Raw genomic sequence first — 25,821 nt, 5'->3', positions numbered from 1 at the left:
AATTACAAAATTCTTCCACACTGAATCAGTGATCAAAAGAAAAATCTAAACCCACTCCTGGTTATTCTTTCAACCTCCCTATTTTACATAAGACACAATAACTATTTCGCTTTGTAGTAGTATTCCACTGGAGCTGTATCTAAATAAACAGCAGACAAATAATTTTAATATCTGACCTTTATCAAACATCACTTTTGCTCCAGACACGGAAAAGCCAAACTCGTTTATGGATATACAGAACCCTGAATTAGATCATTCACTTCACTTTGTCCTCACCAGTGTTAATACTAATAAAATTTACCTTTCCCTTTGTTTTTCTTCATATACATTCAAGGGAGTGTCATATGCCTTCTTCTTTAACCTCATCCTTGGAAACTGCCATCATTTCACTCATACGCTACCCACGTGCCACTCAGTTACAGTTTGTTTCTGAAAAACTGTTTCTCCATCATGGCTTGTTACATTTTTATTTTTTGTCTCACCAAGAGCCTATTATAATCCACAGGAACACATAGACTAGCGTAAAACACATTTCATACTGAAATCAACCAATGAGGAACAAAAACAGGTGAAAGGAGGCAGGAGGTCTCTGCTGTTTCTGAGAGGAAAAGATGAAAATCTACAAAAAGGTTTTGGTGTATCCAAGGAAGTGAAGCAGGCTCACATTTCTGCATTAAAATAAGCATTATTTTTCTATGGAAGTGAAAAATAGAAGAAAACCAGGAAGAAAAAACTCATCTAAGGTTTCTAAGGAGGAATTTGCTGCAAGAACAGGTGCTAGGAAGAATGAGAACCTCTCTCTAATGAGAACCTCTCTGTAGGTGCAATCTGAGGCTTAAGGCATGTACCAAGAATGAATCCATGACACAAACGTTGCCAGGAAATGATGATGAGTCGGAGAAGACAAAAAGTGCAAGGGTCTTTCTGATTTACCAGGGTGGACTGAGTCAACGGATGAGAAAAAAGGACAGTTCTGCTCAGCTAGCCTACTTCTGCACTCTCAGTTACTCACTCCTGTTTCCCTGTATATAAAGCTTGTGTGCCCTTCTCCGAGTTTGACTCAGCTCAGTAAAGATAAAGGAAAATCAATCCAACAAGAACAAGTGAATACTTGGCTTGACAAGCTGACCTGGCTGACAGGCAAGGTAACCTAAGTATCAGAGCTGGCACAAGGAAGGGGACATATCTGAGTGGCTGACAGCACATCCATGGTAAGTATACGAAGGGGCCACCTTTTCCAGCTCAACTGAGCATTTACATCAAAGCAAGAGGAAAGGAAAACTCTAGTGAGCTAGAGGGGAAAAAACTACTTCACAATGAGTATTAAAAACACTGGAATAGAACCCAGAGAGTGAGTGGAATTTGTACCCTTAGAAATTTCACCTGACTGAACATGGCCCTGAGCAACTTGATCCAACTTTGTAGTGAGCCCTTTTTTGAGCAGGAAAAATCCTCAGATGTCCCTGACAAAATACAATCCTCTAACATTTTATGTTAACTAATAGTTTCAACTATTTCGTTAATATTAATGAAAGCTACAGAGACAAAATTAAGTAGTCAGAGGGCTTACTGCTTGCTGACAATTCTATTAAAACATTTCAAATCGCATTGACAATGCTACAGACTGACTAGAAGACAAAGAGCAAGAATCAAAGCACAACATCAGAAATCAAGAATGCGGCTGACTGGAAAACCTTCAGAGGAATCTTTCTTCTATTGAATTTTGCCAGTTTAATAAAAGCAGAATATTCTGTGGACACATAGCAAGCACAACAGATCTTCTGACAAAACACAGACATGCCCTGCCAGCTCTGCAAGATGGGCTTGGAACCAAATCTGAAAAATTCAGATCCACTGCTCCCAGACTCCTCTGGGAAGAACTTGCAGGTACCAGTCCCTGAGTAGAATTGCTCTACAAAAATTACAATAACTAAAGAGCCAAACAGCCTAAGAACCTGTCGGCCTTACCTGGGGCTTATTCAGATATTGCATACTCGCTCATATACAAAAGCCTTCTGTTTTCCTGTTGGGATCTAGAATAATCATCTCTCATCTCAACAATCTGGTCAGTTGGTGCACAGCTGTTCAGTAGTGGACAGGTATAAAACTGATAATAATTTTGGCAATATCAGTCAGCATCACCTAAGACATCCCAGTGTATTTCATTTCAAAACTTTGCTTTAATATGAGTACAGTTGAACAAAGGAGGTGGCTGGCAGAATGCAGAAGATTATTAGGCCCCTTTCATTCATATTAGAAGCAAAATGTTTTGCAATAACTTCAAAGTCAAGAAATAAAAACCTTCATTTCCTTGCCAATTGTAGAAAGTATAAAAAATATCATTATGAACTTGCACCCTTAGAAAGGTCTACAAGCTGTCACATAGCATTTCATGATTCCTTTACCTAGTCATTGTCTGGTTTTATTTAGTTCACACTTTCTACTGGAACTTTGCAAAATTTGCATCTATTTCTCTTCCTTCTTACTCCAAACAGGAGATTGGAAACATCATTACCAAATCAAAATGGTTCCCGCCTGTGTGTATATGTTCTCTCAGTGTATACATTGTCCATTTGTTCATGTGCACGGTTAGTAAAAAAAGTACTAATCAAGTTTCCAGAGAAGATATTGACCTTGACCTCTAGTTCTGGTTTCAATTAACTGCTTCCAGAGTGTATATAATTATTATATTTCTTATTTTCTCCTATTTATGTGGAAATTGATTATTTTTCCTTTCTCCTGGAAAGAGCTAAATATATTCAGTAACAAAATGGAAGGAGGGATTCCTTTACCAGTTATCTCCTTTTACAGACTGATAATTCCTCCCATACAATATTAATGTTTTGAAAAAATTAGAAATATCACTTCATGATAGAAAAGATAATGCTAGATTATTCCTGAGTAAAGCCCCTAGTTAAGTAGCTGGCTTATCCCTTCTTTCCATCTTCATATAAATTTTCTTTAATTTTTGCTACCAATAAAGGAATAATGGTTAAAAATAATTAGAATAACCTAAGGTAGCAAAGATTTTCCAGTAAATAGAGTAATTAGATTCATTTACTTTATTTAATGTATTCTACCAAGCATTGCAGCTGTCCGATTTGAGACATTTATTTTCTTCACACACTGAAAGAGGAAGAAAATGTGCCAATTGGCAACACAAGCTTAGCAAACAACAGTGAGAAGCACTTCTCGAGAAAAGCTGATCTTGAAAGGAGCTTTTTTTTTTAATTAACATGATGGTGGGGGTTGGTTTGATTGTTTACTTTGCCGGACTTCTGATCACACACCTTGGTCACAAATGCAATGATACAACAGAATATTCTTCCTTTTTATTTTTAATTAATTAAAATCAAGAAGATTAGCACAGCAGACAGGAAAAAAAATTAATTCAGTGAAATGAAAGTTAAAATAAAAAGGAAGTGGGGAAAAACCACCGTTTATTATGGTGCATTTGGATTTATATCAGGTCCCTAATCTCTCTAATGATCATCCAGTTCCAATTCCCCCACCATGGGCAGGGACACCTTCCACTAGATCAGCTTGCTTAAAGCCTTATCCAACCTTGCCAAATCAGGCAAGAAACTAAGTTGAAAACTCAGGTGAGTACTATGCAAGTATCTCCATTTCTATCCAAGAGAAGTCTATAAATGAAGAACTGCCGCATTTCATAGGTTGCTGGCATACAAGTATCTTAAATCTGAGTCACTACAAGAAAAAAAAAAACATTTGTTTTTAGCCACGTTGTAGACCTCAACACTCTGGCTGATGACATTCATAGGAAGAGCTTTAATCAACCATTTCCCAAATGATTCCTACAAGGAATTCAAGGTGTCATTCTAGCCTTTGTTTTACATAGAGGATTAACGAGCACAGAACTTAACTCTTCTTTTCACCACCTCAAGATCGCCAGAGAATATTCAAATTAAAGAAACTTTCTTTTTATTACTTCATTCTATGTCCTTTTTTGTCCTGCCCTCATTACCAGTAGTTTTATCTTCTAATAGGAAATAACGGGATTTATTTTTTATTAAAGAAGCTCGCAGGGACATCCAGAAAGTTGCACAGACTTTGGAATTCATTCAAATGTTTAGAATCACAGGCTTCGTATACTGAAATCAGCAGACATCTGGAGATCATCCAGTGCAAAGCACAGCCAGCCTTGTCTGTTTGGGCTTTGGAGGGGAACTCCACAGTCTTTTTGGGAAAGCTGTTCCACTGTCCAACGACCCTCACAGAAAAAAAAAGCTTCTTCTTGTTTAAATGAAGTTTCCTGTATTTCAGTTTGTGCCCATTGCCTCTTGTCCTGTCATGAGGAACCCCTCAGTTGTGTCTAGCTTTGTGTTCTTTACTCCCTCACACCAGATATTTGTACACACTGATAAGATCCCCCTGGAGCATTCCCTTCTCCGGGCTGAACAATCCCAGCTCTCCCTTCTATGGTCGATGACCCAAATCTTTTAGCCAGCTTCACAGCCCTCCACTGGACTCTATCTAGTATAGCCATGTCTCCTTTGTCCTGGAGAGCCCAGCACTGGCCATGGCACTCCAGATGTCTCACCAGAGCTCAGTAAAGGAGAAGGAGAACCCTCTTGATCTTCTGTCTATGCTCCTCCCAATGGAGCTCAAGGAGGCTGTTGGCCTTTGCACATTGTTGGCTCATGGCAAACTCACTTGGGCTTTTCCCTCTGTCGAACTTCATGATGCTCCTTGTCAGTCCTTTTCTCCTGACTGTTGAGGTCCCACTAAAGGGCAGCACAACCAGCTGGTGCATCACCCATTCCTCCCAGTTCTGTATTATCTGCAGGCTTGCTGACAATGCAGTCTCCCATCATCCAGGGCATTAGTAGGCTAAACAGTACTGGACCTAGTATTTATGCCAGGGGTATACCACTAGCTATAGACCTTCAGCTGGGCACTCTAATGCTGATCCCAACCCTTTGTGGACAGCATTTTAGCCAGTTTTCAGCCCATCTCACTATTGACTTATCTAGTCCACATCAATTTGTGTTACAGGATACAGTTTCAGAAGTCTGACTAAAGTCAAGTTAAACAACACCTAGCATGCTAACACTCTGAACACATGTTTAAAGATTGCAGAGAAATATTTGGGGTAGTGTAGGTTACATATTTGGCAATTAATTTTTTTTTAAGAGAAGAATTCAAGGCATTTTGGATTTTTTTAAAAAAAATAATTCTTTCATTAAAAAGTTGGATTTGGTCTCCGTCTGTTGAACTATCAATATTCTATTAAGAGTTCCCTAATCTATCAATCACTGATCTTTTTAATAATAATTTTTACATAAACTAGAAGTATATAGATTTTAGTCTGAAAAATAAAACCATTTAGAAATATATTTGGACAATAAAAATCAACTGTCCTATATAGAGGATAAAAAAACAAGGTAAAAGCATTCTGAAACATCAGCCTTCAGCAGTGTTCCTAGAAATAGCATGCTAACATTCAGAAAAAATGATCAGTCTCCTCCAGAAAATAGGAAACTGGTCAAGAAAACCTCATGTAATGACAACCATTTTCCATAAACCATAAAAAAAACCTAAATAAATTCTTGTAAATTAAACAGCTAGGGAGATGTTGAGTTAACATTTTATATTCATTTGTAATGCTTGTTGATTACCATAATCAAGGATTTATTTCATCTTGGAGAGAGAAAATCCTACTTTATTGAAGGTTCCCTGGAAAAAAATTAGTCTTCAGCAACCCAATATATTTTCAGTCCTGTCAGGTATACCAAATATAAATTACTAACTACTGTACTGAATCATCCTCTACTGAGCCATGAGTCGCTCATCACGCTACATTACTCCAATGCAAGCCTAAAGTTAAGATCCGATTAATCCTGAAATAGCTTGGCTCAGAAACATTAAATGAAAAACAGTGCTTAAGAATAGAATAACTTTCATTATCTTTCTGTAGCTCACGTGCATAGGTCCCAGTTTATTGCAAATTCTGCAAGACTATCCATAATCAGGTAAATTTAACTGCGGCTTATTTTTCAGCTGTAAATCTATTCAGGGAATTCATTGGATTATTTTTGTCTTTTCAGCACACTAAAAATCTTCTTGCTGAACAGTTCATATCTAATTTCCCTATAAAACTAAGTGTTTGTCAAAAGTTATTATTTAGGAAAACAATTTTCAGTTACACAGTCTGCACATAAAATGTAAGAAAATCCAATGTAAGAGTGTTCAAAGTCAACTGAACTAAGTATTCGGCCAATGTCAACAACAGAATTCTGAAAACTACGTTTTCCTGCATAAATGCCAGCATAATATGCCATATGGATATAGCAATTTTACTGGAATAAATCTTTTCTTTGAAAACATAATACTCAATAAAGTCTTTTAAAAAATCCTGAATAAGAGAAATCTCAGTGACACTTTCCACCCACACATCATGCGCTGAAATTTTTATAGTTTACATTTTGCTGTACTTGACTTTCAAACTTCTCTGCAGCAGCAGTTTTTTTAAATGTTTGAATATGAAGAGGACAGTCAAGCAAGATCATTTGAATCCATTCTTTTTACAAAGACATGAATACAAGGTCTGTTTGTTCATGTCCCTATACAGAAATACAGAAATAAGGATTACAGGAAGCCGGTTAGTTCAACCACTTGCATAAAGAACCAACAGCTTTTCTGTTCTTGAAGACTTGAACAAGGAACTTCTTTGAACTCCGTGTTTATTCTAGTCTGCTCGGTTTGGGCTCAGTTCTCCAACCAGAAAGCAATTACACAGAACTCCTCAAGATGCATCTTAGCAAAAATAAGCATAAACACCCAAGGAGGACAAGTCAGATCTCCTATTCTTAGCTCCCTAGACAGCATTGGCAATAATTTTGAGCATCCAATACTAAAGTATATTATCTGCAGCTGTGTCATATATGACTGTTTGGAATACTTTTCATTATATGGAGAAAGTTAGAGATATCAACCTAAGTAAAGATACAAAGCTGTATATGATAATGCAGTTCTTCAGTCATAGCTCCTAGATTCTTCAATTAATGAGCTGAATTATCAATTTTACAGACTTGCAATATCACAACGTGCAAAATGTAGTGAGACGAGCAATTTCATCGGAAGCTACAATCAAAACATACTTTGGAGCTCAGTAAAACAAGGAAGATGCCTTAGAATTAATAATGTCCCCCCAGCAGTTTCACTACCAACAACAACAAGAAAGGACAAACAACATAAAATGGTAAAATACACATATTTAGACATGTATCAATATACAATCTGTGGACTGATCGTAACACTTTTCATACCTGCAAGAAGATCCCCTATGACAAAATTTTAACACACATCACCATAGCAGTTTTCTATAGAGGAGCAAAAAGTAGTTGGGTAGGCACCGAGATAGCAAGGTTTAAGATTTTTAAGTCATGAAAAATGTATTCATGAGAGAAATTACACATTCCAAATATATTTTCAGAATTCTATTTAAAAAAATATTCATATTAGACTGCTCACTATACCCCCACTTCAAAACATAAATATGAATTAGCACCAAATGAATGAAACTTAAAAAGTAACAAACAAACTTTTCTAAAATAGCCTGTGTTCCCTGAATCCCATTTCAGAGGAACAGGTTAGGTAAACTTTCAATAAATGGAGAACATAAACTTTACCATAAAGATTTGTAGCAGATATGAAAAGCGTCTGGAGCTTTCTCACAAGTTTGGTTATTTGATTCATGCAATGTGAACTTTCTCTGGTAAGGGATAAAATTTTGTGCTCTGATTTCTTATTTATGGAGCAATAGTCTTCATATACCTATTATTAACCATCAGTAATCCACTGTTCTCAGCTATAGCACACAAATAATTAAGGCAAAAGCCCAAAGTTATATGCAAATATCTAGTAAAGACAACCAACCAGGCAATTCTTTAAATTAAAAATATGAAACATTCCCTTTGTAAGCTGAACAAAATTTTTTTTCTTCAATCTGAAGTAACTCTTCTGGAAGAATTCTTGCAATTTCCAGAACTACCAAAAATGTTCCCCCTGAGCACTGAAATGAAAAATCCACTGCTGGGAGCAAGATTAAGTAGTTTAAATGCAAGATACGTTGCACCATTGTGATGATAAACCAAAGTGTCTTGTCTTCCCTCCATCCAGGGAAGCGTTAGAAGTCTTCACAATACTGTAGGGTTTCCTGATGAACTCAGAGGTATCTGTATGCTTGAGGTATCTGTCCTTCCACTCAAAGAGTAAGAACAGCAATAAAATACTACAGAAAACATTACCAATCACAGGCAGTCTCTACATAGAGGCAGTGGATCAGACTTTAAGCCATCACTGAAGAGCACTCAATACAGTGGCAAAGCAAGGCAGTCATGCTCCACAGCACTCAAATTTATGAGTTGAGATAAAAGTAAGGCTCAGAGCCATGCCATCAATAAATAGAGTCCTGGTGCTTCATCCGTTCTCTGGGTTTGAATATCCAATGCTCAGGTTCCAGTAAGTGAACAACAATTACCATTTGCAATCTAGACAGACGTAACTGCACAAGTCCCAGCCATCCACTGTATCATCTTTCCCACAGCTGGACCTTCCCCACGGCTAGAGGGCTCTGTACTGCATACCTGTTCCTTAGAGGGCTCAGCACAGTCCAGCTGAATCCCCGTCCCAAGTGTCCCTGTACTTTCAGAGATCTCAGCCCTTAGTCTTATCCTCACAGCATTTCAGCTCATGCACTCAGATCCAAACATGCCTCAAATCCAAATGTGTCTCATATCCCAGAGTTGTGGACATAAACCTATGGTGAATCAACAGGCTTCAGAGAACCTTCAGGGAACCCAAGGAGATAAAGCTCCAGCAGCAACAGTCCAACTGAGATCCGAGTATGCCTTATATACAATACAGGTGCTTCACTCTCTGTCACCAACTACTTCATCTCCCTTGCAGCATCACTCCCGGAGTGGCCCAATGCTTTCTGCCACAAAGCAGATGAGATTTATAGGCAGCCTCAGCTTGGCCTGCCCTTAGCCTACATGGATTAATCATCAGTACCGTAGATATGCAATACAAATATGTACAACATGATCAACTTCAGTCCACTTCCTGATCTGCTCTCAATATAAAATGTATCATTAGTCTTCTTCCATTTCCTTAAATGTCTCATTAAGAGACTGAAACCAACACTAGTGTGAAAAGGGATGGCTTGGCTCTGCTCCACGACACACTCAGAACAGCTGTGCCACACACCTCGTAAAGCTGTGGTATAGCAAGTGACAGCAGCCACCACTACCTGTGGCACAAGAAGCACAGAGACCTCCACAACTGTGGATTAAATTACTAAGGTGCTGCTAGTTTGCACAGTCACATTTCTGTGAATTGTTTGTGAAATATTCCGTGACACATTTTTAACAAAAAAAATTATTCTGTGGCATGGACACACGTTTTTCAAGTCTGTATGAAGTTGACCAATGTATTACAAAAGAATAGCGTTTCTATAAATACACTTCCAGATTTCAGTGTTTCACATTTTCATTTTGAACTGTTTTTAAAGATACAAGTCTTGAAAACATGTAAAAAAATTTAATATTACATTGAAAATACAAACTATTTTACTGACATTGTTTACATTGTGTTTTACTGACACAATCTTAAGTAATTTTAACATAAAACCCCCATTAAGGAAGAGATTTTTTTGAAAGACACAACAAGAAAGAATGAAATCACAGCCTTCTAGAAAAGGCATAAAGTATATTGGCCCTTCATGCATAACTGTGCCTGTATTCAACCAATACCCAGAATAAGCTGAGAAGCTAATAAAGCTCAAATATCATGAAACAACATTACAAAACGAAGGAAATTTAATTCGAGAAAGCAGCTCTCATACCATCACTATATCTGACCTTTCTTTACCAACCCTTTTTCAGCCTCGTCTGGGCAATCAAGACAATGATCTTATTCAAACCCACTGGTGGGTGCAGGATAATTACTCAGACATACCCTCCCTATTTAATGAAGGCAGAGAAAGCAGTGCCTGCAATCATCCTAATTGCTGCTCACAACAGCCACTTTAACCCACACTCAATCACAACTCTATTATCCCTTTTGATCATATAGTGCATAAGTGCATATCCCTATTGTGACTGGGAGTAAAAGCAGAGAACTCAAGACACATGGAGTTAGTTTTGCTGCACTCCAATGTATTCAATAACTTTTCATTTTAAAGGATGAGCAGAGACAAGAGCTCATCATTAGGAAAATGCAAGTGCTTATTACTAGAACAAAATGATTCCTCCTGTGGATACATCACCCACACATCACAGCACGATTCTGCCATTGATAAGCTATCCAAATTTACAGTAGTAATTCTTGTTATTTGATGTCCTGAAATGCAAATACATCCCTCAACAATATATGTCTATGAGTAAAATTCAGAGAGGATAATAATAGTACACAAAAAAATCCGAGACACCAGAAGAAAAATTTCTGCCTTTCAAAAGAACTATAAATATATTTGCAATTTACTATATGTCTGAATTACTTTGTGAACAGAAAACTGAAAGCATCTTGGAGACAGAGTGTGTCTTTATTAGCGCAGAGAACATTTTGCTTAACTTTCCATTGCATCAGCTCACTGTGCTATAACCTCTGTGAAAAACAGCCACTTACATAAAAGGCAGTATCTGCTGAAAAGATGTTTCTCTCAGCTTGCAGTAAAAACTCTACATTATATCACTGATACCAATAGGCCCATGATTTCACTTGATGTCCTTAAGGCTTATTGGAGACTTTGAATAACTGAGAAAAAAAACAAAACAAATTTAGGAACCACAAAACACATATTCCTTACACTATTACAAATAGATAGGGCTAAATCACAAGTCTGTGTACATTTGTTTAGGCACTGAGGGCTAGTTTAAAAGAAAAAGCAAAAAAAAATAACCAAACCACGCAGAACTTACACAGAATTTAGGCACTCTGGTCCTTGGTAATGATCCTGTTAAAGCTAAACACTTACCACATCTACTATCAGCACCAGACCCATGGTCTTCCGAGAGACACTGGACGTTACCAGTGTCAGTGCGGCTCATACGGCTTCTTGGCAAAGCAGCTGCTGGAGAAGGATTTGCAAGGGTGGCACTTACTGCGTGTGGCGTCTTTGAAACAATGCAGCTCCCACTAGTAACACTCAGGTAGGAAGAAGACTTAAGAAACCTAATCAAACCGATAAACTAGCAAGAAATGACAAATGCATCCAGAAAAAACATCTTCCAAGCAGCTGACTGCTGCAACTCATGACAGCGATTGAAAAGAACTGAAATAACAGTGAGTAGGCTATGTTTTGTGAACCATATGTGATCAGGACAAAGACAGGAGCCAAAGAATGTCCTTTGTGGCTACTGTGTCCTACTCACGTACTAACTGTGGTACAGAGTCTCTGTGCCTTACTCTGGGCATAGGGCACAAATAACATACACAAACTCACATGAAGTATTAGGTAGACAGTGCAATTGCTTATGGACTACAACAGTATTCCAAAGGAGAGAAAGAGAATCACAACCTATTCCTTAAATTGTGCTATGTTAACAAATGGCTGGCATAATTTTTATGGCTCATTCAATTCACAGTCCTAGCTTTGAAATTATTAATAGAAGAGCCCAGAAGACAGTGATAAATCAGCACCGTCCCCTGGATCTATCATTTATTTTCCAGTGACTTACAGATGTGAAATAAAGTAGCTGACACCTGATAATCTTCTAGAAAAAATATTTAATCCAGTCTCAATAATAGCCATAAACTATTCTTGGTGAGGGTTTTCCTATTGAGATCAATATTATTTGTATAAGCAGATCAAGAGAAACCAAAAACTTTAAATCTACCCCTGTCATTTAACACTAGTGTAATCCCTCATCCCTTTAAATCCTTTGTATTTCTTCATTTCTGCTTCACTCCTCGTCTTTGTCACCTTATACATTGTTCTTCACTGCCTAACACAGGCACTGTGTTCCACAGCAGATTATATGACGCTTCTCCTTTTTACCATATTTAAATAGGCGCTTCCTGACTTTCTTCAGTCAGTGGAGTGCGTTATGTATTCTTTTCCCCTTGGTCTGCATTATGTAACCCTTAAACCATTATTATTTCTGAAACAGGAAATATAATCACAATTCTGTTTCAGGAGTCCAAGAATTTAAGAGCATTTGACTTACAATCACTTAATTTTACTACGGCAAGACATAGAATTCCCATAAAGTGTACTTGTGACAAACCCACAGTGATCTTTTTGACTAATATGTGTTGCCACACACATCTGCATCCTCCCACGTGCTATGGCTTCTACAGGTTAGCATCATAGAATCATTTAGCTTGGAAAAGATATTTAAGATCATTGAGTCCAACTGTGAAAGATTGATTCTTCCTCCTATTAAACTCTCAAACACTGAACAGTAAACTTGATCCACTCTAGAACAGACACTACCACAGACATCCGATACGAGGTGTCACGGACTAACAATCCACACTAATCAGAACTAAAGAAATCTCATATATCTGACACAGGTGTAAATCACTACTTAGAGGTTCGAGAATTACGTTGCAATCAATAGAAACTGCAGCTAAATTTTGAGTAAAAATACAAAAGCATCTTTATCTGTTATAGAGCAACTTGAATTCACAGAAAATTAAATAAATAAGATGCAAATGACCTGTGACCTGCCCTCCAATAAATAAAGAGGAAAATATAAAAAAATACAATGGCTGTGAAATGAAAAGAACATCTGATATGCAAAGATTAGCTTAGTTCCTACACTTCATTATCCTAACAACAATAGGATAAGACAAAGAAAATAGTCTCATTAGAACAGCTTTGGGCTGGGTTAACTAGTATGACTTACAGAGTAAAAAGGAATTTCAGTTTCCAAAAAAAGAAACAAATAGCTGTATCATACCATTACCCTCTCAATGTGCCTGATGAATCACTTGAAGTATCTTTAGATAAGAACAGTATGTACACAACAAATGTTTCCAGAGAAAAAGCATGATATTAACACTGTGTACCGATATTAATAGTATCCAAACTGTTTTATCATTTAACTGCCAGACACAAGAAGTGCCAAATCCATTCTTGAAATCGTACAGTTATTTTTTAAAACGCAATCGAACTAAATTCGTTTTCAAAAACTCACAGATTAATTGGCCTATAAGCATGCCAGACAACCAGATTTCTGGATTTACTGAACATTTTTACACTCATAATTTGATGCTTACACAGGTCAAATGTAGTGGTGTAAATATGCTACTTAAAAATGATACTAACATACTACTTGTGTTTTAACAAATTATTATTTAAATTCTTGCATTCTACAGGAACAGAGATTACCTTTAAAACTCTGGTCTAGGAAATTAATGACAAAGTAACTCTTGTTGCTGGCATATGAAGGATTATGTCCCTTCTGTAGTAGTGGCACTTCTCAATAAGCATGAAACAACCTAAATGTGTACATTGTTTCTGTGACACTGTATTTTCCACAAACTGTATGATACAATAGGATTCATACTCATGCTAGAGACACGTACTTAGCTTTTGCTTAGATTTATGTAGAAAAATGTTCCTTTCAACCTTCTAAGAAGCATGTGAGAAATATAGGTTAAATTCTAATGTACACTACTTATAAATTAAATTCTAATATAAAATAAAATGGGGTTTGAGACAGACATTAAAAAAACCTGAAAACACTCTGGTTACCTACATTGTTTATGTATTCAGAAAGCAGGTCTTGGAGAGCTTGATGGATAGCGTTGCATTCAGCAATGATGCGTTCTCGATGAAAATCACGCGTGCAGGAAGAATCAGCTAGCAAAGCTGCTCCACTGATAATAGTTTCCAGGCGTTTCTCTAGTGATGGCCTTATTTTCTCTTCATTCACTACAAGAGGATCCAGGTTAATTAAATTCTGGAAAACATTAGGAGTACAGGTAAGAAAAGTTAGCCCAATTAAGTTGCTGCTTTATTTTTTACTCGCATGAAATACAGTGACATTGTGCTTCCTAGACTTGCAAACAGCCCTTTCTCCTCACAGTATCCAAAATACTTTTGACTGTGGCAGATTTTGTTTTCCCTGCTAGGGCTATGTAGATAAGTCACCTGCAGACAAAGCCGCGTTCTCTCTGCCATTCAGATTTCACTAGTTCTAAGCCAATATCCATGTTATCAAATCCTACTGGCCTGGACCCAGTGCTAAGATGGCAATAGAGCTTTCCAGCTGGAGCTGACTCACAGCTAAGCAGCTCACAGAACAAACACAACCAGATCACATCTACCTGCAGGATATGTTGACATCTTGTCACTACAACTATCTTGTCTCTATGTTCTTCCTCTGTTCCCTACTTTTGATGCATGATAGTCAAGATTTTCATCCACTGCTTTAGTCTCTCGTACACCTGTATCTGACATTTCTTCTTCTACAAGGCATTTCCTTCTCCTGGAAACAGCGATTTGTCTACCTTTTTAAACACGCTGGCATTCTTCTCACTGCAGTATCTATTTGGTCTACTCATCTTCATAACATTCTACTCTATAAAGAAAAGCAATCAACCTCATTTTATAAGCAAAGGACTGAGGTCTACACTGTCAGGTTCATGGCCATACAGAAGTTATGTCTTAAAACGGGCAACTGTGTGCCATCTTCCCAAGTTCTCAGCCAGTATTATTCTTCCACTTCAAGTTTTGTCACTGAGGTCATAGAAAAAGTCCATAGACACTGAGGTCTTTCCCCTTCCAAACTCTTTTCTCTTCCAAACTCTTTCCTATGTCTGTCTATACTTCTTGAGCGTCCTCCATCTTCTTTATCCTCCCTCCCATACAGTGGGCCTATCTTGTACATTTATCTGGTAAATCCTTAAAAAGAAGATAGGTATCACACTGAGCTTGTAACATCTATGTACAATTTACGACACTGTGTATGAGTTTGTTACTCAGTCGTACTCTATGTTTTATTTTAGTCTTTCAGACCAGAATCTCAGCTTTGTTTGAAAGAGAAAAATCAGATTTCATAATCTGAGTACTTCCAAAGGAAACCACTGCAGGTTCTTTCTGCATAAATGCATCCTTTAAATGGAAGTTTGTATTTCTAGTCTTACAGGATGAGTGTAGGTCTCTAAACATTTCACCTGTACTACTGTTCCATTGCCCTAAAGCTCTCAATCTCATTTAAAATCATTCTAGTAATTAAAGCAGTCTCAGTACTTTAGCCCCATACTTACTACCTATTAACATATATAAAATTATTGGACAATGAACCTTCTCAACCTCTGTAAGACCTTATATGGCCTAAAGTTCTAGGATTATGTTATTCTTTGTACCAGAAACCAAGACCACATGAACTCCAGTCCTCAAATTTCCACAAAGAGTGACCACAAAGAAAAGGTACCAGTGGATTTCTGTCTGTTTCCACATTTTCCGTGTTGGATTTTGATACACTGCAGTGTCACAAAAAATCAGGGCAGTGCTACTGCTAACGCAATTTTCTGTTGCCAGTTCTGACACTATAAAAAGTCTAAAACTAAGTTTATTCACTTGTTTCAGCAAGAGACAGGATGGATCATTAAAATGGTTTGTGGGTCTATGTCAGGTATTTATGGGCATCCAGTAGATACAACTTTAGATTAAGTTAAAGTATTAACTATTTATTTCCAAGCTATTGGATTTTCTCAAACCAATGTTCACCTATCCAGATAAACACAATATACTGAAAAGGAGTTAATATGCAAGCACAAGGGAAAGAGCTTAAGTACTTTGAAGACGAAAAACACAGGCATTTATTAACCCTATTTGTATCTCCTAATTATTTCCCAACTCAAAGATGGAAAAAAAACATATTGGTTATGGAAACATTAATCTCACTTGCAACTTCAGAAACAAGCCAAATCGGGATGGAACCATAATCTGCCCACTAGGAGAGAGAGAGAAAAGGAAACAGGCACTCCACTTCTTTCATCCTTTTTTTATTTCACAGAAGAAGTTGGAGCCAGTTAACAACTACTTGGTAATTACAAAAAATCCAACTTTCGCCTTCTCCAAGAAAGAGAGAGGGAAAGCTAAAATTTTGCCAGAGCCTGGCAGACCCTGCCATGAAGGCTAAAATCCTAAGAAAAGAAAGAAGGCTTGGACAGAGTGAAGATGGCTTGCTCTCCTACTCCGAAATATCTCCATATACCCTGGCAGCTGATGGAGCCAGGATGGCTCTCCTGGGCAACAGTGTACGAAGTTATTTTACTTTTGCAGGCAGCTTCTTAATTGCCAACGCCTACAGCCAGGCCTGACAGGAGCAGTAATCCAGCTCCTGATGTTGTCCTCAGAAGCCTTCCTATCGCTATTAAAACATTAGGACTCCCATGTCCTTTTCTATAATAGCTATTTCGACAGAGGGAAGGAAATGTACCTGAAGACACTTTTCTGGAATGGTGAAGGTAGTAACATACCGTTTGTTCACAAAGATAACTTAGAGACACATTAAGAGTACTAGTATAGGACATACATTTTTTTCCCTCATTTCTTCTCTTTGCTGAGCTTCCTTAGAATAAGATCACGGCTGAATGCAAAGGAAAACTGCATCCAGTTTACTGGGAGGCAAGCTAAGTTAATGCATGTCTCAAAACCAATATGCATCGCAGGAAATTAGGGAAATGTGGTACAGGAGATTGTAAATAGGTGGTAAAAAGTGCCATTAAGGACTCTGAAATGCAGGGGAAATTAACCCCTTTCAGCTGCCACTTCTCTAAGAGTAAATAACTTTAAAAGCAGAAACACAACAGTTTTCATCAGTAGGAACTGTGTTTTCCTGCCTAACAGGTATTTAATCTAGGTCTTCGTTACCCTGGCTACGTCCAACAACACAGCAAAATTAAAAATGGAAAAGCTTTGACTTCAATAACTAGTGTATTAATGCAGAATTGGAAACCTGCATAGAACTAGTCATGTTTAACTACTTACCTTTAAAAAAAACATGTAATTAACTTACACCCAATAGATAATTTCAAACTAATCTTACACATAAAAGACTCATCCACAATGATTTTCAAAGAGTAACAAGGGAAGATATTCCAAGATAGCCAGTATCCAGAGATCAGGACATTCACTTCTGACATGGAAGAGAGGTTTATGTGTGTTAGAGGTTCAAAACTCGCTCTCCCTCATTGACATTACAGTCCTTAATAGCAACGTGTTCTGCAGTACTTCCCCTCTGCTGGAGATGAGCCGCTTGGTCACTATCCATTGGAGCAGCAACTTCATCGCTGCGGTCCTATATCTCAAGTAAGCACTCCTAACATTAGGCTATACACACGATGTCCATCATAACGTAAAACACACCTGTCAAGTAGAATATTCAAGTGCTACTACAGAAAGAAACAGCTATATTTATCACGGAAGACTGAGGCACACCTGAAGGCTACAGCAAAATAACCACTTAACTAAGCAAAATGACTGCCTTCAAATCTCAGCTGAAACAGGAGTAACAATATCTTCATTTAGGAGACAGAATGTAGAAGTCTGTGCAAAGGTGGACAAACAGCACCAGTAAAAAAAGCTGCTACAGTTCAGCTCTAAATAAAGAAAAAAATCCAGGGAATAATAACTATGAAAGCATGCCTTAAGATTCTGCCTACAGATTAAGATATTCGAGCAATTCCATCAAATATTTATGCTCAGTACATCTATGCAGAAAAGATGTTCCAATGTCCAACCAACCAGAAGACACTAGATATGCAACAAGCAGTTTTGTGCGTTTGCTTTTACAGAGCTAAGCACCAGTTTGCTACCTAAGTTCTTAAACATAAGCAAGCATTTAAAATAATTACTAGATCATTACTTTTCTCCCTCATTGGTCTTCTGATTTGTGAAACCTGTATCCAGAAACCTGGTTATATTTCCTGACATTTTGGATTGATTTATAGTATTTTGACCTCTCTTATGTGTTCTGCTAGACCACATATCAGATGAATACACTGACAGTCAGGCATGAAATACCTGCATCATTTTGTAAGAAATGTCTTTACATTGAGAAAATGTAAGACCAGTGAAAGTCATCCGATAACCCACATCTACATGCTCTTAATGATCTTAATATGCAATTACATTTGAAATGTTACAATTTTCTGTTTATTTATGATTGACATGGTAGTTATATGGAGCCATTAAGAGGACTTCTTGAGAAACTAGTGATTTAAGAGTTAGTCGCTCTAATTTTACCGTTGGTTTCCTCACCTAGAAATCTGTAATAACTTCCACACAGCCAAAGAAAGAATGACATTGCAAAACATCTAGATACCATGATGTTGGATAACCTCAGTGATTTTGACACTATAAACATTTAATGAGATTTGTTTCCTACTGGTTATTTACTACATCAATCTATTTCATAGCACAATATTTGCAACAAGAAGATAGAGCAAGGGTTATTTCAGGTCGTTAGCCAATAGATCTTTCTGTAAAGAAAGAAAAGTACAACCATCTAATTCATAAAATCATTTTAAGAATTTAAATGCTCTATAACTTATGCTTTATCTAACTCGCACAGCTTCGATTTTCTTTTATGTTACCTAGGTAAAAATATGTTCAACACTCCAGAAACAAATAGCTTCTTACAGCAGTCAGACTTCTATGTTCTTATGATTCCTTATAACAACAAATTCAACCCAAAAGGCAATTTTTTCCATTTTCTGATTACCACAAATTGTAAATTTTAAAACAATAATATATTGAATTACATTTAAAAAAAAAAAACATTTAAATGGTACTGTTCACATACAATCGAGATGAATTCATCTGCACTCAGAAGATGCAATCCTTTCACCAAATTTTGTTTAAAAATTTTTAAGTAAAGCAGGTAAATAATAGCTCTCATTTAAAGTATATTATTTATCATTCAGAGTTTCATTGTAACAAATCATATATTACTCTTAAATGTTCCTCTTATTTTTTCCCATTTGTTAAGAAAATAGATTAAAAACTATAATTTTAAAACCCAGTGTGAGAAGCCAGGAAGAATGATGGGTAACATTGCAATTGTAGACTGCTCCTTTTTGGGGGGAGAGAACACCCATCGGATTCAACTTTGAGCATTACTGAGAGGTCTGTTTTCATCACTAAACTGCCATTAAAAGATCCGTGACATATTTCAGTGTAATATTCTAACCTTTCTTTTTAGACAAAATCTATTACTATCAGTCATAAAATCAATTCCTTTGGAAATGCATCAACAATATTGGAGTTCTGAGGCTAAGATCTGATAAGTCTGGAAATTTACAGCCAAAAAGACCCCTACTTGTAAATGTCTTTAGAAACTTTCACTCCTTTTGTTGATCTGGGCCTACAGCAGTCACACCAGATGAGGACCATGGTCCGTAATCTCATTTACATGATGTCTTTTACCATTTTTGTCAGGGTAATGGAAAATAACAGTGGTAAGAGCCATGAGAAAAAAGGAAAAGCTCCATACAAAAGGTCAGGATCAGCTCGGGGTAGAGAAAGAACTAACTTCCTCCAAGTATTTGCTTAAATAAGCAGAAATGCACAATTTAAGAAAGCATATTAGTTGTGTCACTGTTTATTGATAAGCAGAAAATACAATTTGTTTTTTAAATACTTCATTTATATAAATAACATAACGTTCCCGATGACAAGATTTGAAGTAAAGGACTTCAATTTGTGTTGTACCAGTTAAAATACAGTCAAGGTAGTAGTGATCACCATCATCTAATAATTACTGTTATTTGTAAACTAAATTCAGGGGTTCTGCCCACTTACTCCATGACATGTCTGTCTCCATCATCATCACATACTGGGAACTAATTCTTCCCTGCAGTTTGAAGGAAACCAAGTATTGAACATAGATAAAAACTTAACTCCAAACTCTTCTGAAGGAAGTGATCTCTCCCAGTGAAATAATTTAGAGCTATACTACTTAGACTGGGACTAAGCAGAGCATCAAATTTGAATACCTTTAGGTCCATCACTTATGACAGCAATAGTAAACTTAAAAAAAATAAATAAAACATTTTTAAAAAAATATTGCAGTCTCACAGGTTTACATACCTCAAGCTCATCAAGTGCACTTCCAAGAGTAGCTGTGTGAGATGTAGGTTGTCCTATTTTATTTCCAACTCCTTGGGAAGCATTAGAAATTACATTGAGAGCGTTCTGTATTTCATTGCAAATTGAATCCTTACTGGCTGTAAGGGATGCAACATCTGCATGTTCCAAACAAGCTGAACATATTGAATGTAGGAGAGGGGAATTTTCCTTCAGGGATGCACGTGCTGCAGCAATTTCGTCTCGCTGATTGCTAGATTTCAAATCCTGTCAGCAAAAGAACATAATGTGTATTTCCAAAAGCACTTCAAAACTAACAAGTAATGTATAAACAATTTTTTTTCTATCTCTGCTCTAAGAAAACATCGAGTTAAATTCATCAAAGATTGTGAAAATGGACTACAGCAGTACTTACCATTGAATCATCTTTATCTCGTGAGAAATGAACAGAGACAACACTAGTTTTTGTTGCGTCTTATAACCGGCACCATGAACTGTCCATGTTTTGCTTGCTTTTAAGCACAATATTTATATGAGAAAACTGGCCTGGAAATTAGTCGTCTTTCCTCAGAGACATGTCTGTCTCCATAAGCAGCAGAGAAGGACAGAGGCACAGACAGGATTAAGCAAGGAATTCTGTAACTGTTGCATCTAAACAAATATCCTGTATCTACTTCACTGCCCCACCAGCACATATCCAGAGCACATTGAAGATAGAACAGCAAGTTAGGGATAAGACTCTTGTACTGCTGGGTAATGGGAGGCATGGAAGGTGCAGAAATGAAAAAGGTGCTTGAGAGAAGCAATGTCTGTGAAGTGCCACTGCTTGTTTCTCCTCTCCCCCTACTATGCACACACTTCAAGCACTCAAGGATCTTACCACACCCACCTTGTTCCTCACTTCTTCCCCAGATCTGGAAATTCTACTGCCTCCTTCCCACCCAGACAACAAGGGACACACAGCTTGACAGAGCTGCCAAGTCAAATTTAACCGTTTCTAGGAATCAAGCTTGGGAGCAGTTATTTGGACAGATGAAAGTTACAGACTTCAGGACAACCATCCAATCAACATCAAGATTTAAGGAGCCTCCTGTCTCATCCTATTTTCCTCTAGACATTCTCAACACTTTGAAAAAAATCCACTAGATATTTGCAAAATGGCTTGGGTGAAGGAGACAGTTAAATTCAAGAGAAATAGAAAAAAGAAGGGAAAATAGCACATCAGAACAATAAAAGCCTGTGGCACCAGCTTCAATGATGAGAAGAGGCACAATGAAGAATGAACAACAAAATGCATACAAACTGCTTGTAGCCTGCTTTAAAGCAAGCTGAAGTCTTTCTAATTATTTTCCTTTGCATTGCATCAGGCTCTATATGCATTATTTACAAAAGCATCACTGTACCCTTCTCACTGCATAAAATTTGTAAGTTTATGGCTGAAGAAAAGAGCATTCAATATTAAATGAACCAGTCCTATGTTTTTAAAATCTCATTTACTGCAAGATATGCATTGGACATAGGACTGCATCTTACTTCCTCAGGCTAAGTTGGAAATCTCAGGGACAGTAAAAAGCAAACAAACCAACCAAAAAAACCACCACATAGGAGAGACAGAGAGAGAAATGGAGCTTTAAACAGAAACAGACAATGGCTTAAACATCTGATCATTTGCATTTGAAAACAGCGTTATTTTCTTGGGCATATTAATATTTAACATATTTTTACATTTTCAGTAAACAAATATATAAATTACATACCTGTGCAGGCATGACTTCATTGCCAACTGTGCTCAAATCCAAATACTAGTTCTTAGACTAAGACCATAGACTTGTAAAGGTCTGAGCATTCAGCGTGCCTAATCTAGCTGCACTGAAAGTTGTACTCAATCAAATATGTACGTACTGACCCTTACCCAAATATACTACGTTTATTTTGGCACAGAATGCAATGAGACACATTACTCAAGCATGCAAAAAAATCATAAAAAAAAAAAAGTATGCACATACAGGATTGAAACAGCTGCAAAGCATGGCACCAGAAAAAAGGAACAGGAGAACACATACTACAACTATGTTTTCTTGTTACTCAGGGATTCACAGAATCATAGAATGGCCTGAGTTGGAAGGGGCCACAAGGATCATCTAGTCCAACTCCTATCCCTGTATAGAACAACCCCAAAATTCACACCATGTGTCTGAGGGCATTGTCCAAGTGCTTCTGGAAAACTGGCAGGCTTGGCACACTGATTCCCCCCCGGGGAGCTGTTCCAGTGCTCCACCACCCTCCGAGTGAAGAACCTTTTCCTAATATCCAACCTAAAACTCCCCAGGCACATCTTCCTGGCATTCCCTTGGGTCCTATCATTGATCACCAGAGAGATCGACACCTGTTCCTCCTCCTTTCCTTGTAAGGAAGCAGTAAACTTCCTCAAAGATTGTTGTAAGTATGGATAGATTATCTTTCACCTGCACAGAGGCAGAAGACAAACGGAACTCTTTTCATCCCATAATATCTCAGCATATGTAAATAGTGCAGCCACATTATTGAGCTTTAGCCTATTTTTCTATGTTCTTGACAGCTTACCACTTTCCTCTTATTCCAACTGCTTTTTAGAGTAGTGGACTATTTCCACTGGTCTCAGATATGTCCTTCCATACTACGTCAGCCACTGAGCTCTAGATATGTCATAGGAGACCAGTTGAGATCAAAGATAATCCTGTCTCCAACATTGCCAAGCTGAGTCCCAGTGTAGTGTTACTTCCTGAGCCTGCTGTCCCAGCCACTTCTGGGACGTATTTTTGTCTTCCTTCCTTGTTGTCCCTGATAAGAGTAGAAAATGAATGAATAGACGCAGATTCTCAGCTGAGGGTTGTTCCAGCCAAACACGGGGAATGGACAAGAAGACTTAGAATGGAAAATTTAAGCTTTGGTTGCACTACTTTGATAAGAAGAGGAAAAAAGAAAATGTTCTTTATGACAGTTAATACATTTAAAGTTTGACAGCACAATACACCAGGAAGCCAGCTCTTTTTCACTGAGTGTATCAGCACAGCTTATGGGATCCAGGTATCGCTGTGGGTGTAAATCACAGTGCCATATTTTGCACCGGCTGCAGTGAAAACAAGGTTTACAAAGGCAGCTTCAAATAAAGAGTGCTGCAGTCCCCTAGCTCACTCTTTGCAGAGACAGATTCATTAAACCAAATTCTACATCCATGAAAACAGACATACAAACCCTCACAATATCATACTACTGTGGGGCTAGGGGACAAAAGTATTATTTGTTACAGCTTAGAATTGGGCTTCAGCATTCAGCTTTCAGTCAAAAGTCATGGCCAAACTTCATGTATTTGGTGAATCAAAGACAATAACGAAGCTCAAACTCCTCCAAGGGCATTCATGCACTGTTTATCTTGGGCTCAAGTTTACACATTTCCTAAGCACTGTGTAGGCTTATTCAGGAAAACAAAATATTTCACAAATAAGACAGTGAAAAAGACCTGGATTTGATACTGACTGCCACACGGCTCTTCAGACCTTCCAAGGCAACACTACTGTCACACAGGTTTTAAAGGCTTGTACCTGTCAGGGCCCTGAGAGCATCAGTGGGGCTCAGAGACCCATCCCAGCCTCTGCTGGGAGCTCCATCCACTCCTGACCCTGGAGCCTCAGCTCAGTTCACTCCAGGACCTGCAGTTTCTGTCTGAGCTATGTTGTAGGAGTCCAGCTCAGCCACAGCTGCCCTCCAGCCTAGCCATGCCCTCCCCAATCCAAATCATAGCCCACAGACTGATGTCCTCAGCCCAATCCTGCCCTGACACTGTGGTCCTTCTGAGATATCACAGGCCTGTCTCTTACACGATTACCCTCACCAGACCTGACCATCAATCTGATTCATGAACTGACTTCCCAGCTTGTCCTCTGACTTGTCTCATCAACACTTGCCTGGTGATCAGGACTCTTGGTTGAACCTGGTTACCATCGCTGGCATACCCGGCTCTCCTCGATACAGGTGAGCTGGCTGGTGGGGTCCCTGCCCCTGAGAGCAGCCAGCCCTCGCTGCACCACCACAATACATTTTTCCAAACTGATACGCATTTGCCAGCACGGATCACCCATGATAAACTCCATCATGAAGCTGATCCTGCCTGCTCTACAAAATGATAGGTTTATGGAGGTTGAACAACACGACCTGACAGCCCCTCTCCTCCATGTGGGGCTTTTAACCGTACATCTGAACTGATGACCTACACAAGTGACTGGAACCGTACAAAAGACAGACACAAACACATATTGGGTAAAATGCCTGACTTAGGAGAATGGCTTTGTTAGCTCAAACAAAACATCACTAGATCACTAGCTGTACTACACTGACTGTAAAAGGTCACCTTACATGCATTCACAGCAAGTTAAACACCACTGAGGAGCTATGCCAGTAAATTCAGAATAGCACTGAATCAAAGGCATTTGATTAAACACACCTTTGTGCATCTCTCATTGACTGAATCAAAATCCTACTATTACCTCTAGAATGCAAATGATTAGATTTTCCAGTGGCATAGAGATGGAAACTCACTAGAAACTCTTCTTAGAAGTATCTCCTCTACTCCTTCACAGAGAAGGCATGCAGTCCCAAAGCTAGTTTGTTTGCACTTTGCTTTTTCTTTTTAAATACATAGGTTTCCAGGGAGAAGTGCAGTCCAAGCAGGTAGATGAAATAAATTAACAGTGTTACACTCCACAAAAAAATTTTTTCCTTCTTCATTTCTCTTCTCCAATAGATAGACAATGCTGCAACACTGACATTCCCCAAAACACCAGGGTTTACAGGCACCCCGGAATTAAGCCTTTTAAAAAGATGTATCTTATAGATTGACCAAGCCTGAAGACAAAAATACAAACCTGGCTTTACAAAGCAGAAATAGAGTATGTGCTTGATTGTCAGGAATATCAAGCTAACTGTCTACTAAAAGGTTTTAACTAGCCTCTAGACTTATTTTTTCTGACTTCAGAAGTCATCACCAGTACTTAGTCTCTTGCTAAACTACACTGCAGCACGTATACAGAGTACACATACATTATGTATATATAAACACATATACACGTGTTTATACACATACAAATATTTGCACTCTGCATGACTATACGCTAGAGGCAGAGTTTGCACAAACCTCATGCATGAATGCACAACATAAGAAGCGTTACACTACAAAGCCAAGTCATTGTTTTCATAGGACTATATCTTAATTAATATCCTCTAAGTAGATTCTGCACTGTCTTCCTACAACTCTAACTTTCGGTCAACTTAGAGCAGGAAACATTTACAGGAATGAGGTTCCCAACAGAAGTGAATCCTTGCAACTTTCCCCCTGTATCTAAACCTATTTATTATCAATCATACTCAAACTGATATATAATACCATGGAAAAACAAACCTATCTTATGCAAAGTATCAAAAAATGCCCATAACTAGTTAACATCCCACCTTTTTAAGCTTACTACCGTTCTTCAGAATTTGCCGTTCAGCTAGGGAAAATAGTTTCTTTTGATGACTTTGTTGCATCAGATTGCAACTACTGCACAATATTCTGTCTCTCTCATGCTTCAACAACTTCTAGCCCAGTTACAGATGACAGAGCAACAGCTTGCTGTCACTTTTCCATCCATTATTTCAGGTTTCGGTCCCCACATTTCTAAGATCCTGCTCTGTTAACTATCAGCCTGTTAGATGATTTTGAAAGGTAGTAAAGC

The 25,821-nt window shown here is 37.9% G+C and overlaps 1 protein-coding gene across 4 annotated transcripts in view; it reads right to left on the bottom strand.

Moving 5' to 3' along the window:
* Window positions 1–25,821, bottom strand: part of CTNNA3 (catenin alpha 3) — a 470,553-nt gene that overhangs the window by 350,832 nt on the left and 93,900 nt on the right. For all 4 annotated transcript variants that reach the window (XM_054071284.1, XM_054071288.1, XM_054071285.1 and 1 more), the window contains exons 6-7: window positions 20,075–20,338; window positions 13,731–13,934 (exon numbers count right to left, since the gene is read on the bottom strand). In XM_054071284.1, coding sequence (XP_053927259.1) covers window positions 13,731–13,934; window positions 20,075–20,338 — 468 coding nt within the window. The remainder of the gene's footprint in view (window positions 1–13,730; window positions 13,935–20,074; window positions 20,339–25,821) is intronic.

Source organism: Cuculus canorus, chromosome 7 (assembly GCF_017976375.1).
Source record: "Cuculus canorus isolate bCucCan1 chromosome 7, bCucCan1.pri, whole genome shotgun sequence".
In the NCBI taxonomy this organism is placed as follows: Eukaryota; Metazoa; Chordata; class Aves; order Cuculiformes; family Cuculidae; genus Cuculus; species Cuculus canorus.
Note: the sequence above shows the minus strand (reverse complement) of the source record. Positions and strands in the feature narration are given on the sequence as shown.